Source organism: Fringilla coelebs, assembly GCF_963513975.1.
Source record: "Fringilla coelebs genome assembly, chromosome: 1".
In the NCBI taxonomy this organism is placed as follows: Eukaryota; Metazoa; Chordata; class Aves; order Passeriformes; family Fringillidae; genus Fringilla; species Fringilla coelebs.
This window is the reverse complement of record NC_140028.1, coordinates 35,203,571-35,219,986: the sequence shown is the minus strand read 5'-3', so window position 1 is coordinate 35,219,986 and position 16,416 is coordinate 35,203,571. Positions and strand designations below refer to the sequence as shown.

Here is a 16,416-nt window from a genome sequence, read left to right as displayed (position 1 = left end):
GGGTTTTTATTAATAGGAACAGTGGCAGCTGCAGCAGGTCTCCACCCTGGCCAGTGCATAATCAAAGTGAATGGAATTAATGTCAGCAAAGAGACTCATGCAAGTGTTATTGCTCATGTCACAGCCTGCAGGAAGTACAGGCGGCCAATGCAGGTACGTCTCATTTGGTGCCCTTGCACTTTTTCTTCTAGATTTCTATTTTTGGTAAAGTAAGCAGTGTGGTGTTAATCTCTATGCACATATCTGCTGTGTTTGAGTGGGGTGAGAGGAAAGAAGGGGTGAACAAAACTGAAGGAAAGCCCGTTGAAGTATAAAACCTGAAGATTGCTCAGTGATGATGTTCAAAATCTGCTTAGTTTCTGCACTGAAATAAATATCAGAGATAATTTTTATATGGTGTTTTTCAAGGGCTGTTTCAAGTATTTCTGCAGCCCTATGCAGAAAGAGTTTTGAGGTATATTCTCATCTTGATAGAGAGGGAATCACACAGCTTTCTGCCTGCTCAGCAGCAGGAGAATGAAATACATAAAACTGATCTTCTTTCAGAATTTTGTTATACTTCAGTACACAGAGAGCAGAGGACTCAAAATTTCCTTTTTAAAATGCATGCAAATTTTTTTTATCTTTGTTGTGTTAGTTAAGGAGAAAATCTCAGGCATCTAAGACACAAATTTAGGAAGAAAACCAAACAAGCAGGATTCTATAATGTAATTTTCCAATTCTCTGCAAGTTTTTCATAAACTGTGAACCAATATTACTAATTAACTTCACAAACTCTTCAAGTATGTGTTTACTGAGGAGTAAAATCCAATTAAAATTAAGAGTTGAATCCTTCTCCCACACCTACTGCAGAATTATAAGAATTATATAGTTAGAATTGGGTCATATAAATACAGTGTTCATGAAAATGTTCTTGGGATGTTTGTGTTTAAGTGATAGTACAGAACTGAAATTGTTACATGGCATATAGAGGTAAAGCTCACCTATTCTTTAAAGGAAGATGCATTCTATTAAAGAAAAAAATGTCCAGTTCACTAGTACCAAAACTGGCTAGAATAAAAGATAAATTAAATTCATTATAGCAGTTTTGTTCTCTCTGTGTACAAGTGTAGACTTCCTATGGATATTAGTGACATCCAAAGATGGTTGATTAATGTTGGCTGGTGTGAATGCCTTGACATTAAAAAATTACTTTGGGTTTTTTAATCAACTTGTATAATAACTTGAAGTTTTTTTCCTATACATAGTATTTATTTTAGTTTTAAAAAGTTGCTGATCATAATTCAGCAAATCACAGAAAACTGAAGTTTCTTAGGCAAGAAAAACTTCACTTAGGATGCAATATTATCAAAAACTATGGGAGAATTGTCTAGACTGAAGTAAATGGTGGTATTCCCACTGGTGAAAAGACAGTTAAAGTTTAATTTCCTATTCAGAAATTTGGTGGGGTATTTTTATTATTATTTGGAAAATGACAATGAATTTCTCCTATTTTATAAGTACAGTGCACACAGCCTATCATTTAATTACCCAGAATATTTCAGTCTCTCCTGTGGTTCCCAATTGCATAATTTAAAGGGAATCTTTTTCTGTTTCTTACATCTTTTACTTCTCAGGGTAAAAAGTCTTCCTAATTGCCTGGAGCATGAAGTTTCATTTCAGATTCTTTTGGTCAATAACTGCATAATTTCTGTTGGATGGTGTTTATCTTCTGTCTTGTCTGAATAAAGAAAATTGAGACCAGATTTTACTTCTTGGAATGACAATTTCTTTGCAGTGATACTAATCATGATGTGGCAGATTTATGCTTAGCTGGTTCTCCTTTAATGACTTTGAAGAACATTTCTCCAAGTTATATTGCATTAGTTGGTTGTTACCTTTTGGAAAAGGGACTTCCAGGTTGAGTAGTGAGTATTTCCTATTAGAGATTGGCACGGCAGTCTCAGTGCTGCCAAGCAAGTCTGTAAGAATCCATAACTAAGCACCAAGTTTTGAGGTGAACCTGAGAAGTGTGGGTTTCAGAAGCATTGCTGTTGATCAGCTTCTGCACAGATGTGTTCCAGCAATCAACACAGAGCTCTGAAAGTTTAGCTCTTTTATTCAAATATTTCATGGAGTTGAGTGAAAAGCAAGGCATAGATCAATGTAGGAAACCTAGAGAGACCATACCAATGGGGTAAAGATAGAATCTGATTGTTATATTTTTTAGCAAAGAATAACTGCAGGTATTTGGCACTTTGCATGAACATTTTAACATTCAGCCTAAATTTTTGCTGTCCTTGCTTAACCTTGAATTCTTCCTGGAACTTCTTTTTGAATTATGGTTTGTCACAATCATGTCATTTGTTCTGCTGTAGCTGTTGCAGAAGGAGTGATTAACTAACTGTTAAGCTTGTTTTGAAGTGTAAGGGACAAAGAGTAATCTGGGGATGCTGTGCTTGATAGGACCCTTCACGAGGGTATGATGGACGTGTGGCTGAGTTACAGACTGGGTAGAAGATGTAAGAAATACACGTGGCTTCTTCAAAGGTTGTGTGGCACCTGTGAGCCACCAGTGCTGTGCTCATGTGTCACTCAGCCACAGAAGATGGTGGACTTATGGAGCCTGTGATTCTTTTCTTTTGTGGGGCTGCAGGGGGGTGCTAATCTGTGGGAAAAAATAAAAAAACATTTATTAGTACACTAGTAAAATATTTGTAGTCAAGGCAAATATAAATAATGAAGGCTGTAGTAAAGGTTCTTTGTGCAGGTGACACATGGTGATGGATTAACTGGACATTCTTTGTCTTTGGTTGATATTCCATAAGTTTTGCTACCAGATTTGTGGATGCACAGCAGATTTAGAAAAGCAAGTATTGTTTTTTCTCCCATGACTTCTTGGAGAAAAATATTTTTCAATCTGCAATTTGATTTGCAATAGCTTAAATTATTTTTGGCAGAGACATAAAAATTATGGATGTCATGCTGTCACAGACTTCATACTGTCTCATGACAATATATGCTGTAATAAAAAATAACTTGCCAAAATTCTCTGGATTTTTTTTTTAACTTATACCTTAAAAATAGTGAAATAGTTGCTATCAGTTGCACTTGCAAAGCTTTTTCTACCTGTCTATTTTTTGTTGTTTTTCTAGCAAGATTCTATACAGTGGGTTTACAACAGCATTGAAAGTGCACAGGAAGATCTTCAGAAAGCAAACACAAAACCCTCTGGAGATGATGGAGGTGATGCCTTTGACTGTAAAGTGGAAGGTATATGTGATGCTTGTTTGATCTTGTTGCTGCTGAGAATGCTGTTATAATACAAGGAAAATGTAGGCAGTGGGTTTGTTTGCAGAGAAGAAATTTTGAGCAGATCATAAGATGTGATTTACATAAGAATTTGTTTTCTTATATATTCTAAACATATAAATTTAACATGCTATTCTTTAAAAACTACTATCTTTCCCATTTAGAGAAAATACTTCCATTAACACTTTGGGAAAAAACTGTTTATTTTCATTTGTAAGAAACATAAACCTAGGCATTACCTGATTTATTTTCACCTCTAGTAATCATTTATGGCAAACTAAATGCATTAATCATTACTGCATGGAAAATAAAAACACAACTATCCTTCAGATTATTTTCAGGCAATTAATGTTTAGATGAAACTGCATTCATCTGCAACTTGTAATTAAAGAGACAGTTAATACTTGAACTGTGCATTCATAAATGCGGTTATTGTGGTTTCATTTCTGAATGTTGACAGTTTTCATAGTGATTTTCTTCTACTTTATTTAGAAGTACTCAATTTTCCCTTTTTTTTGTTCCTTCTTAATGGATTACAAATGAAATGGAATTAGCCCCCTTAAATAACTTTGTAAAGAAAGAGTACTGCCTGTTTTGCAGTCCAGTTTTTTAACATCTACAGATCTACTGGTGTTCTGATTTTTATATTGTTCATCCAGGTTCTTTAATGGATGTGTTTAAATAGAATGATCAGAACATAGCTCTTTCTAGAATGTTTGCCTGTGTCCTTTATAGTTCATTTAATGGCTAAGACTTGTGAACTATTTGTGTTGCTTTATTTATTCTAGAGGTAATTGACAAATTTAACACTATGGCAATAATTGATGGGAAGAAAGATCATGTGAGTCTGACTGTTGACAATGTTCATCTGGAGTATGGAGTGGTTTATGAGTATGACAGCACAGCTGGAATAAAGTGCCATGTCTTGGAAAAAATGATTGAACCAAAGGGATTTTTCAGTTTGACTGCAAAGGTATGAAGCATTTTTTGTATGTTAATCCTTACTGTGTTTAATAGCAGTGGAGAAACTTGTGGATTTTTTTTTACTCTTATGATCATATGTCTTTCATTTGATAACTTATAATTGGTCACCCTTATCTCTCTGTTTTGGAGGATGATTGTGTGCTCAGGAGGCTGAAGGAGTTATGTTGTCATTATAAATTGAGCCTTTAAATAAAAAAAAGTATTAAAAGATCTTCAAAGTCTTCCATTCCTCCTGCCCCTCTCCCTTATTTCTTATTTATCAAATAAAACTTGAAAGAAAGTCCAAGATCTACTGAATTATCTATAAAGGCTATATACTACCCTCATCTCTTCAACATGCTTTTTAATTAGTTTTCTCTCACCATTACAGCAAGGCTTTATTCTTTGCTGGGCAGTACAGCTTATCCTGTGCCCTATTTCCTAGCCTTTTTATGCAGAATATACAAGAGGATAGCACTCAGTTTGCTTTTATGCTTTTTTCAATGTGTTAGTATTCTGCCAAACTGAAGGCTTTCTAGAAGTAATGAATGAATTCAGCAGCTCTGCATAATATGTGCTGATCAAGTAAATACAGCAGATAATGTATTTCAGAGGAGCCATAGTGGTTACATTAGTAGGAAATTAGTAGTAAATCCATTATCAGACAATGTCATGAGAAGCCAAGCAAAAACACTTATGGGTATAGCTTAGCAGAGAATAGATTTAAGAAAACCTCTTTGCATCCCAAGCTTCATTTATTGTTGCTGTGCACGATTTTCTGTAATGTTATAAGCTTTTCAGCTTTAGTTATAAGAGATGATTAGTAAGGGGAAATTTTAGTCAACTTAATTTCATAACATACTTTTCTTGTTTTTATTATCTTAGATTCTTGAAGCACTGGCAAAGAGCGATGAACATTTTGTGCAGAATTGCAACAGCCTCAATTCCTTAAATGACGTGATCCCCACTGAACTTCAAAGTAAATTCAGTGTCATTTGCAGTGAGAAAATTGAGCATATCTACAGAAGAATCTCTAGCTATAAAAAGGTATGACCTGCATGTCCTAAGCTTGATTATATTTGTCTTTTAAGGAAGAAACAGGGAGATGTGGTACAGTTTGAATAACTCTTTGGAGTCTCTATGGCAGTGACAAAAATGTGTCTGAAAAGTTTGCTATTTTGAAGCATGAATGCCTTAATTGAGTAATTGTATCAATTGTTTTCAAGCCATTCTCTTTCTTACCCCTTTTTTAGACTTTGGGTAGTTTGTATTCTTCCTTGTTTGCTGTGTTGAGTGGTAGAGACAATCAACTGCATATTTCCGTAAAAGGGCCGTCATTCTTGTAAATGCCTTAAACCAATACTCTAGTGAATTTGCAGATGTTAACCAAAAATGTAGCAATAACAACAGAATGGGTTTTTTTTTTCTTTCTAGTGCAACTCAAATACCAAATTTTAACCCTTTTGTTCGACTTCTAGACCCTAGCATATCTGTTAATAATAGCATCTCTGTACTTTATTAGCTTCACTTGGTTTAATAAAACATAATAGCATGGAAAAATGGAGAAGGTGATGATTTTCATATGCTTGAGATCTTAATTAATGAAAGGTAAATGAATAGGTAGCCCAGACTATGACCTCTGGTTGCTGTCAGTGAGTGCATTTCTCTATAGTTGTTTAACCAAGCAGGGTGTAAATGAATCAACCATTTGCCATTTTGTTAATGCAAACTCATTTTCTCATCCAGACCTAGTTCCTCTCTCATGGAACCTAATTGTGGGCACGTGAATTACTTTGAAGTAGGCTCAAAATGGCTGCAAAAAAGTGGGTCTGCCCTGTCTTACCTCATTTGGGGATCTGAGTTGTGACATTTAGAAACTGGTCTGTTCTGAGAGTTTATACATAAAAATTTGAAAAGAGGGAGAAAAAAAAAGCAAAGGAAAAGGAAAGTGAATACAGAAGCTTCACACATTTGCAGAAGCTGCATTTAAAAGACTAGATGATGATTTTTCCATTTTCAAAGGAAAGTCAGGAGAACTGTTAGGAATACCTGTGCTCAGCAGTCAGTAGGACGAAGGCCAAAAAGCAGCTTGTCAGACGTCTCAAGGTGCTCTCTAAAAAGAAATGGAATAAACTGAGTTGTGTCAATGGAGACATCAAAAGAATCCTGATACTGTTAGCAAAAATCTGACCTCTCCATTGTTTGCCTGAATTACAAACCTCCATGTTTCCAATTTGGTTAAAATTCAAAATACCATTTAAAAAAATAATAATTAGTTTTCATATTAACAGTTACAGTTCAGGTAACGTGCAGGTGATTTATATGTTTTCTGTAGCTGAAAAATTTGACTGTGATAGATAGCCTCTACAGAGGAGGCCAAGACATTAAATCAAATTTTGTTGTGCTTGCTGGATTTGAAACAAACAGCCTCAGGGAAGTTTTCATAGTTCTTACACTGTCTAGAAACAGATATTCCTGATACAGACTGCACTTCAGATCTCATCTGCTCAAAAATCAGTAGTTTCACAGTTACAGCTCTTAATGACAATTAGTAATGCAGTGGATTTCAGGAATAGACATGTCATTTTCTTGGCAAGGTAAAGGTAACCATAGTTACAGGAGACTTTCGAAGTGCCTGAGCCCAGCTTGGCTCCTGGTTTTACTGTGAAAGTTCTAATTCTATAAATAAAAATCTTGTGGATTTCTGCAGTTCCTACTATTATTATTATCAGAACATTTTGCTCCTAATAGACCTCAATTCCAGTGCCATGAGTCCCAGATGTTTCTCAACACATATATGAGAAGAATCTTGGTCCTGACTTATGACCTGATTAAATCATAGCCAGTATTTGGTCTCTCTGGAGCAGGATGTGTGGGAGATTGAGATGTGAAATATGTACTGCTTGCAGAAATATTTTCATCCTTGAGTGTCCTTAGTAGCCTTCTTAACAATTTGTGCATTCTTCAGCCTTTGAACAACTCCATAATTGGATTTCTTGTAACCCTCCAGATCTTGTTGTGATCTAAAGATTTAAATGTAATTATCCCAACAAGTGTTCATCAGGCTGAAGTAATATGACACCAAAATAAACAGAAATATAAGTCCCAGTACAGAAGCATCTTACTTTGCAGAAGGGATATGTCTTAATTCAACTGAAGCGTTCGTAAAAAGTTGATTAATTTGAATTTTTAATGACATTTATTAGTGAAGAAACTTTGCAAGTTAACTTGGAAAATATTCTTATGCATGAGCTGTGGTTCATAGCTAAAGTAGGTCTGTGTAATATTTTGTCTGGAGAGATATTGTGATTAGAACACTGATTACATCTTTCCAGAAAAAAAATCTTCCCCGGCAACAAACTGCGCTGAAAATGACACATATTGACAGAAATCCTACTTGTGACTGACAAATAAATCTCTTTTCCAATTGAAGAGCTTGATCAGATGACTTGATTCTGACATAGATGTCGTTGCTGAGTGTCCAGTTCCGTCCTCACCATTTTGGGTTGACATCTTCTCATCTTAAAAACCAAATAACTCTAAGCCTATTCAAGACACTGCACAAAATTTAAGATGTTACAGTCAAGAAGAGGAGGCTAGGCACTGTATTAGAATTAGACCATAAAAAGCATTCCTCATTGCTGAGCTGATATATAGGGGGGAGAAGAGGTACTGGGCTAACAACGTCTGCAAAATGGGGTTTTTGCAGTTTTTATGTACTAGTGCTTGTCAGCTTCCTGATGTCATTCAAAATGGAAGAATGCTTGAGGTTGGAATGTGCCTCTGCAGGTCTTGTCCAGCCAACCCTGCTTAAGTGGGGCCACCCTGAGATGGTTGCCCAGGACCATCTTTGAGGAGGAGATCTGACCTCTCTTCCCTGAACCTCTCTGAGCACCTTGTGCCCGTGCTCAATCACCCTCACAGTGCAGAAGTGTTTCCTGACATTCAGAGGAAACTCCTGTGTTTGAGTTTGGCCCACTGCCTCTGGTCCTGGCACTGGTCAGCACTGGAAGGAGCCTGGCTTTATCCTCTTCACCCCCATTCCTTCAGGGATTCATGTACATTGATGTGTTTCCCCTGAGCCTTCTCTTCTCCAGGCTGGAGGGTCCCAGCTCTCTCAGCCTTTACTCCCAAGAGATGCTCCAGTCCCTGAATCATCTCAGAGGGTTCACCTCTGTGGCTGCATTTCTCTTCACAGAGAAAAGCAAGGCACAACTTCCTAAGGATTTTCTGGGATTCACATTCTCTGAACTTTAGAGAAAGAAAAAAAAACTATTCTTATCTCATTTACTGCTCCTTGTTTTGGAACAAGTGGAATGCACTGTGGAAGATTGTTTACCTGACAGGAATTGGTAATTGGATTCTGGTGTGAGTGTTTTGATTCACTGACCAATTGAATCCATGTGTGTGTTGCCTGACAGTCACGAGATTCTGTGCAGTTTGGGTTGGGTGCTTGTGCAGATTCAGTGTAAAATAGTGGAACATAGTATGGAATAATGTAGGTCAATAAAGTAATTAATTAGCCTTCTGATATCAGTGGAGTCCTCCTCGTCATTTCCCCCCTTGGGTGGGGTTGCCTGCTTTCCCATACACCTCCACTGGACTCTCCAATGTGCCCATGTCTATTTCTGTGAAGCCTGACTTGGACCCAGGACTCGAGGGGAGACCTCACTGGTGCTGAGGAGAAGAACAGGATCGCCTCCCTCCAACCTGGCAATGTTTCTCCTAATGCAGGAGGATGAGATGTAATTAAAGGGGACTTCCTCCTTCCCAAATAGGAAATCTAGAATTCATACTTTCTGATTTTGTCTTTATTATAGCTTCAGACAAAAATTTCATGGGTTTTTGGAAAATACTGGCTTGAAAATGTCAGCAGGTGTTTATAAATGTCATGAGCAGTGCAGCAGTTTCAGACTTGCTCCCCAGAAAGACTAATAATTTTTAATTATATTCCATGGGAAATAAATTCTATCTGTCTGTTACAAAGGTATTTATACATCTTAAACCATAATTTGCTTCAAAAAAAACCCCTTGAAAATATAAAATGATAAATATTTTTATTTCCCTCTTAGATTAAGATGAAATTTACGGAGTCTAGACACCTGAAGTCAAGGATGACTGAAATATTTTAAGCTTATATTTTCTACTTAGGTACACAAGAATTGTTAGCTACGTGTGGACACAAGAAGAGCTGATAATCAAAATTTGGTTTTCTTTCTTCTAGTTTTCAAGAGTATTAAAAAACAGAGCTTGGCCCACCTTCAAACAAGCTAAGTCAAAGATTTCACCACTTCACAGCAGTGATTTCTGTCCAACCAATTGCCATATCAATGTGATGGAAGTGTCTTACCCTAAGACCTCAACTTCCCTTGGTAGTGCCTTTGGTGTACAGCTGGACAGCAGAAAACATTCTTCCCATGAGAAGGAAAATAAAAACACTGATCAAGGTAAGTCAATTGAGCTTGAAAGACCTACTTCCAGTGCTTCTGATATAGAGTCTTAAAAGGTCATCAGTTTAGTTTTATAGCCCAAATATTAAAATTGAGGACGAGTCTTTCTGAAATCACCCTTCTTTTGATTTTCAGTTTTATTTTACAGCATAATAATGGGTAGTCATAATTTCATAATAACTTTTTCCTAAATAGCTTGATTTTGAAATGCAAGTAAAATGCAAAATTAAATAAGTACATGAATTTTAAACAGGAAAATATTTCAGTGTCTGTTAGGTATTTTATTAACTTCAAAATGTATGTTGAAAAAAAGATAATGATGAAATACCTTTGAATTATTCCCAGGTAAACTGAATCCCATGATTTATGTCCAACATACCATTACTACTATGGCTGCCCCTTCAGGACAGTCTCTTGGCCAGCAAGAGGGCCATGGTCTGAGGTACCTCTTAAAAGAAGAAGACTTAGAAACACAAGATGTCTATCAAAAATTGCTGTTCAAATTACAAGCAGCACTGAAAGAGGTGGAAACATGTGTCTGCCAAATAGATGAGTAAGTAAATGTTACCATCTGGACTTGCCTTTAATTTTTCCATAGAAGATAATGATAAATCTGGGCAATGCTTTTGTGTAGCATAGGATTCAATCCTGACTTCGGACAGAATCAAAGTAAAGTAAAAAAATTAAGTGCAGGTAATCTTGTATTTTGATCTTTTTCACAGCATGCCTAACTTTTTCCCCCACAGTTTGTAGATTTTCTTTAGGATGTGGCAAAGTTAATTAATTTGAAGGAAAATATGAGGCACACAATGTCACTTAAAATTTCACTAAGAATGGAAACAAAGGGCCGAGGTATAAAAACGGCCTTTATTGAACTCTTCAGGTATTGCTGAATAGTCCCACAGATTAATTCTTGGATAAGAAATTACTGACCTACTGGGAGAGCATTAATTTATTAGAAATTTTTCAAAACCAAATTGACCTTAAGGAAGACCTATGGATTTAGGGAGAGCCACCCTGGAGTGATTAGGTCATTTGGCTTGGATGTGGGAGACTCAGAGTCTCATCACAGCTAGTCCTAATTCAGGACGAGGATTTGTAACTTGCTTTTTCTTTAGCAAAGTGAGTGAGTTGACTCCTGGGATCTTTACTTGGGATAATGATGAAGAAGGATAAGAAATATTTAAGTTTTGAAAGATCCCATATGTAATGCAAATGTCAGAAATTAATTTTGAAAACAAAACCAGCAAATTTTTTTGAGCTTAAAAGACAATCTGTTATGATCTCCAGTTTAGATAAGTGGTGTACCATTGTTTCTCATGTTATCTTGAAGACTGTAGTGTGATACATCCTTTCTTGTGTACTTAGGGTGGGGTTTCTTTTTTTTTACTGTTCTCATAGTAGTTGTAATAGTTATGTAAGTAATTGTAATTATTATAAGTAATTGTAATGTATCACATACTGCAGTGGCAATGAAAGCAGGAGTTGACTCAGTATTTTTAAGAAAATGTTGTTTCCTGTGCTTTACATGGTTCTGCTAATTATCATGCTGAAGATGAAGTAAATTAATTAAATTCATGATAATTTCAGTGCTTGGGTGCACTTAGAAATGACTATCTGTAAAGCCTATGTTTTCTCTCTTCTCCATGGAAGTCAGAATATTATATATGGAATTTTAGTCAATACTTCAGGAAGTTCCAGTTGCCAGTATGCCACACCTTTCCTTTCCACTCCCTTGAGCTTGTGATGCAATAGCACAGGAAATGCTGAGCCTTTCTTTTGTATAAATGTATATATAAATACACACACTCACAGAAAAATTGTGTACAAACACAAGGGTTCACTTTTTTCATTCCTAAATTTTTTGTACACTGACCTTGTAGCTGATCATTGTATAAGGTACACAGATGAATTTAGCAGATTTTACCTTTGGCTGATGGGAAGACTGAGTCTTGGACTTATCATGCTTTATTCCTCATGGACATTGGGTGGACTGCCAGTGAGTACTTACTGTAGAGGAAAGCAGTTCTAAAGAGGAAACAGGATAGCCAAGAGACCTACTTAAAAGTGCTGAACAGAGAAGAGTGAGCAGTTCAGAGGTACATGATATATTAGAACATAGTTACAGCTGCTAATTACCTCTTGAGATTTAGGACTGAAGAAACAAAAGATAGAGTGGCACAAAAGATAATCCAACTGACATGCTTTCATTAGAAATTTTCATACTTAAACAGCTGGGAGGAAATGCTTGATTTTGTGCTTCTTATAAAGGCGGTATAATATAATTTTTCTGTTGTGACATAGTAACAGTAAAATTGCTATCTTTATTAATGGAATTGATTATTAACCTAAACAATCCTCATTATTTTAATATTCTCAGGATGGATAATATGTGCATGGTATCTGTCACAGTTTTTAATTTATGTTGATACTGTGTGACAGAAAAATTGGACTCCTGAATGACTGTTTGGTACCCTTTATACTTACTGTCGGAAAACTTGCTCATGCATGTTACTAGAGGTCTCTGCTCGGTGTTGATGTCACTACTGGTCTGTGTTTCAGCTCACAAAATCTTGGGGCAGTGTTATCTGCTCAGCCTCTGCCATCTATTAGTGAATTGAAAAATGAGTGTTTCACCTGAAGAGCAGGTCTGTGAGAGCCTATGGATTATGGCAAGGGAACATTTAAGAGAAGATTTTGTACTCCTAATATTTGTACTCCTAATACCCACAGAATATGTATCCCCTTTCCACAGCCTCCCCAGGCTCCACTGTGCTCACATTCAAAGAGTTTAATGGTATCCCAGTAGTTCTTTAGTGATGCTGCAGATACCCCACGTTGCTGCTAGGTGTTACACAGAAATAAGTCCTTTTCAAATTGTTTTCTATATGGTGACCCTGCTGGCTTCTTGGTTCTCATGCACTCAGTGCTCTCCCACCATCCCAGCTCTTTTTTGTAAAGATCTCTTTTGGGAGCATACAAGAGGCTTGTACATTTTTCAAACCTCTGTGGACTGAGGAAAAGGCAGAGGTTTTTTGTTACTGACATTTTTAATTCTTTGACTAACCATAGCAGGTTTTGTTTGTCAGGTTGTGTTGACTTGGGTTGCACATAGGAGTAATTCCACTGGTGAGGATATTTTTTTTTTTTTAAGATTTAAATTTCTCTGTTTCATTGAAATACTCTTCATAGAGACTCTCTAGCTGTTAGTTACTATTCACTCATGTGTTTCTCATTTGAGAGCTAGATATCTAAGGTAATTTTTTGGGGGGTAGGCTCATTTCTGGAGAAATTGTGTTGTGAATATGTTGTGTTCAAGAAGAAAAACAAAAGTATATTTAAGCAAGATTATTGGGGAGGGCATGTATCCCGGTTTTTATTTTAAACTCCATGGACTGAGTTTTTAAGAGCACATCAGTGACTTCAGTAACTACTTTCTCCAGAACTTGGTAATCCAAAGCTCCATCTTTCGTTCGTGGTAGTTCAGCAAAAAAATTTTCCTTAGAAGAAGAGCCTGCCTGCTGAGAGAAATGGAAAAGCCCCCTTAGGAAAAGATCCAGCTACCTTAATCAGTCTTTTACTGAGCTCTTGGCAGCAGTGACTAAACAGTCGCATAAAAGAAGGGGATATAATAGTCTGTCTGTGTCCTGACAAATAATTACTCAGGGGAAGATATTTTCAGGAGCCGAAATTGCAGTTCATTATACTTGTTTCTTAATCTTGATTATTTTCTTGCAACAACAAAATCCCCAAGAAGTTACTAGAATGAACTTTTATTTTTAAGTGGATGAGAGTGGGAACACAAGAACGAGCGAAAGTATAGATTTATCTTTGTCCTGGTCTTTGAGCAGGCAGAACTAGATGGTCTTTTTGGAATGGACCTTTTGGTTTGAGAGCAGTGTTAGAATGATCTACCATGAATTTGCCTAACCTTTTTTTGAGCCCTTTGATATTTCTTACTAAGAAAATAAGTTTTACAGCTATGAACAACTGATTTCCTAGGGTTTCTGCTTCCATAACATATTTATTTTAGGACAAATTCAAAATGACATATGCTCTAGCATGAGATCGACACTGAACACTATGTAAAATATGGGTCCCATCTCTCTTCCTGTACTCCTGGAATTATGCTTGCCAGTGGCTGGAAAGAACTGAGTTGTGATTTCCTACTGATATGAAGAGTTAAGGCATAATGTAGCCCAAAAGATATCAGTGTAGTGGAGGGATGAGTTTAAATTCTAGTGAAATTATACCGTTAGTATCATTTTTCTGTATTCTAGTTGCAGTTCAGATCAGTATCTTTAACTATATGTGGGATAAAATCTGTCTGTTCCCATCAGTAGCAAGAATGTCATGTAAGAAGATGTAACCTATTTTTGAAGACTACCATGTACTTGGTAGAAAGTTTGCCAGTTGACCATTCTGACAGCTCCTTCAATAAAACCCTGCTACTATTTCTAAATAATTCAAGGGGGGAAAAAAGTTAGTTCACTGTCCTCTGATTTCAGGAAGGTAGCAAGTAGCTTTTGCAAGAAAAATGCTGCTTTAGAAATCCAAATAATAATTTGAAAATGTGATTTTAATGGAGTGTTTGAGCAATAGGAATTAAAGGACAATTGCCCATTATTGCTCTTCTGATCTTGAAAATAAATTAGAACATCTCAGTATGAATTAATCATCCAAGAATATGAATTTTTCACTGCTAGTATTTCTGCATGTTCTAAAAGTAGCAATCTGCACTGTTCTCTCTTCTTGGCTGGATGTCACTTTTGAGCTCGTCACAGACGCTTGTATATTAATCATCAGTTTTACCAGTGGTAATGGCTCAGACACTTTGAATGTCACGAAGTACACAGAGATGTTAATAAAGATCATTAAAATGCCCTAGTAGAATAGTTTGTGGTGCACACTGGCATGTCTTATGCAGTATTAATTGGGAAAATACTTGCTTTGCACAGACATACAGATACTTCCATTTGTTTTCTTGATTTGTGCTAAGCGCAGGATTCATATTTATAAATAGTTATGTTAATATGCAGTTTGACCCCAAGTGTCCAAGAATGTGCTGTATGTCTTCTCCAGCTGGAATCATTGCTTTCATACATGATTAAGTATTTGGTAAGGTTAGTGGGTTTTACTGTTAGACTTTCTCACAACAGAATGTGTCACTTCCTTCCCTTGTTTCAAATAGATATTGACTGAATTAAGATATTCCCTTCACATATTATAGAATAATAATTAGAGGATGGTGGTGAGAGATGCTATCCTGTTCCTAGCTCACTTTTGAAAAATATGAATGTCCCTTTATTTTTGTGTGTTTCACAGCCTTCTTTCTTCAATAACATATTCTCCCAAATCTGAACGTAAAACGCCTGAGCCTTTAATACCAGCAGACAGTGATAATGAAAAGGGTGAAAGGAATGGGAAGAAAGTCTGTTTCAGTGTAACAGGTGATGAACAAGAAGATTCTGGTCATGATACCATCAGTAACAGAGATTCTTACAGGTAACTTAATTAATAATATTTTTATTTTTTAACTGAATCAAATATGGAAATCAAGTGCTTATGAAGACCACTAGAATATGATTCTGACATTACTAATGGAGGACTAACTAGCCTCAGGATGTGTGAAATAAAGTCCTATGAGTACAGGTTAGTTATTATATCTTTATTGCCCAAATCTGATAGGTTTTACATCTTTGGTTGTGATAGCCTTTCTTTAGATTACCTGTCTTACAAAAACTAGGAATAACTGGGTAATATGTCTCCAACAACAAACCAAAGATCTGCCATGGAAAGCAAGGGGATAGAGCCACCATTCTCTTTCTGATCTAAAGAAAAATATAATGTTTATCAACATATATTGCTTACCTTCTTTCATTCTAACTACTGTAGCATCAACTCACCTCTAGACTTTGAAATGCATACTGTGAATGAGAATACAAATAATTTTGAAAAGGAAGGAGTAATTATAGCAAGTATAGTTCTTATATAGATTATACTCTCTTGCTTAGAGAAAATTGGCTAATGATATAAAAATGAAATTCAAATTTTAGCTGCAAGTAAAATGAGGGCTCATTATTTGTTCAGTATCATTATCATACTCTGAATCTCAGTAGGTTTATCATTACTTTGCAGAAATCTGTGTTGCTGAGATCTCTTTCCTAAGCTATATTTGATTACTGCAGCCTGGTAGATATGAACTCTTCATCAGATTAGACAGAGAAGCACACAGATGTAAACAGAGAGATAGTCTGCACAGGTTAAGTTCATTTTGTTCTTACCATGGTGAACACACAGGCAAAGTTCTTGGTCCAGCAGAAATGCATTTAGAGTTTCCTGCATGTTCATGATGTGTCAAACGGACTGTTCATGAGCTGCTCCAGTGATGTGTCCTTGCTCCTGTCCAGAGGTTTCCCAGCTGGCATAGAATTTGTGCGTGGAGAAAGAAGGTGTGACCCCGGACATGAGTGTCTCTTTGTTCAAAACATTTTCTTTATTCTGATTCCTGTCCTTTATCGTCCATTCTGGCTTTGTAGGAATAATAAAACCTAGGGTTCCTTATACAGAATAATCATAAAATTTGTGCATTAAAGACAAGTGTTGGGGTGAGATTAGAATGTTTTTTTTTCTTTGCTTAAATAATTGTATTAGTCAATACTTAAAGTCTCCAGCTCCCATAATGCCACAGAAGTTATTATTGGAACTGTTT

At 36.2% G+C, this 16,416-nt stretch overlaps 1 protein-coding gene across 1 annotated transcript in view; it reads left to right on the top strand.

Annotated features, from left to right (window-relative positions):
* The window catches only part of PREX2 (phosphatidylinositol-3,4,5-trisphosphate dependent Rac exchange factor 2), a gene marked incomplete at its 5' end in the record, with an annotated part of 167,792 nt that overhangs the window by 88,100 nt on the left and 63,276 nt on the right, over positions 1-16,416 (top strand). The window contains 7 exons of the mRNA XM_084203160.1: positions 17-153; positions 3,135-3,252; positions 4,080-4,264; positions 5,140-5,301; positions 9,479-9,701; positions 10,050-10,257; positions 15,030-15,209. Of these exons, the coding sequence (XP_084059286.1) occupies positions 17-153; positions 3,135-3,252; positions 4,080-4,264; positions 5,140-5,301; positions 9,479-9,701; positions 10,050-10,257; positions 15,030-15,209 (1,213 nt within the window). The remainder of the gene's footprint in view (positions 1-16; positions 154-3,134; positions 3,253-4,079; positions 4,265-5,139; positions 5,302-9,478; positions 9,702-10,049; positions 10,258-15,029; positions 15,210-16,416) is intronic.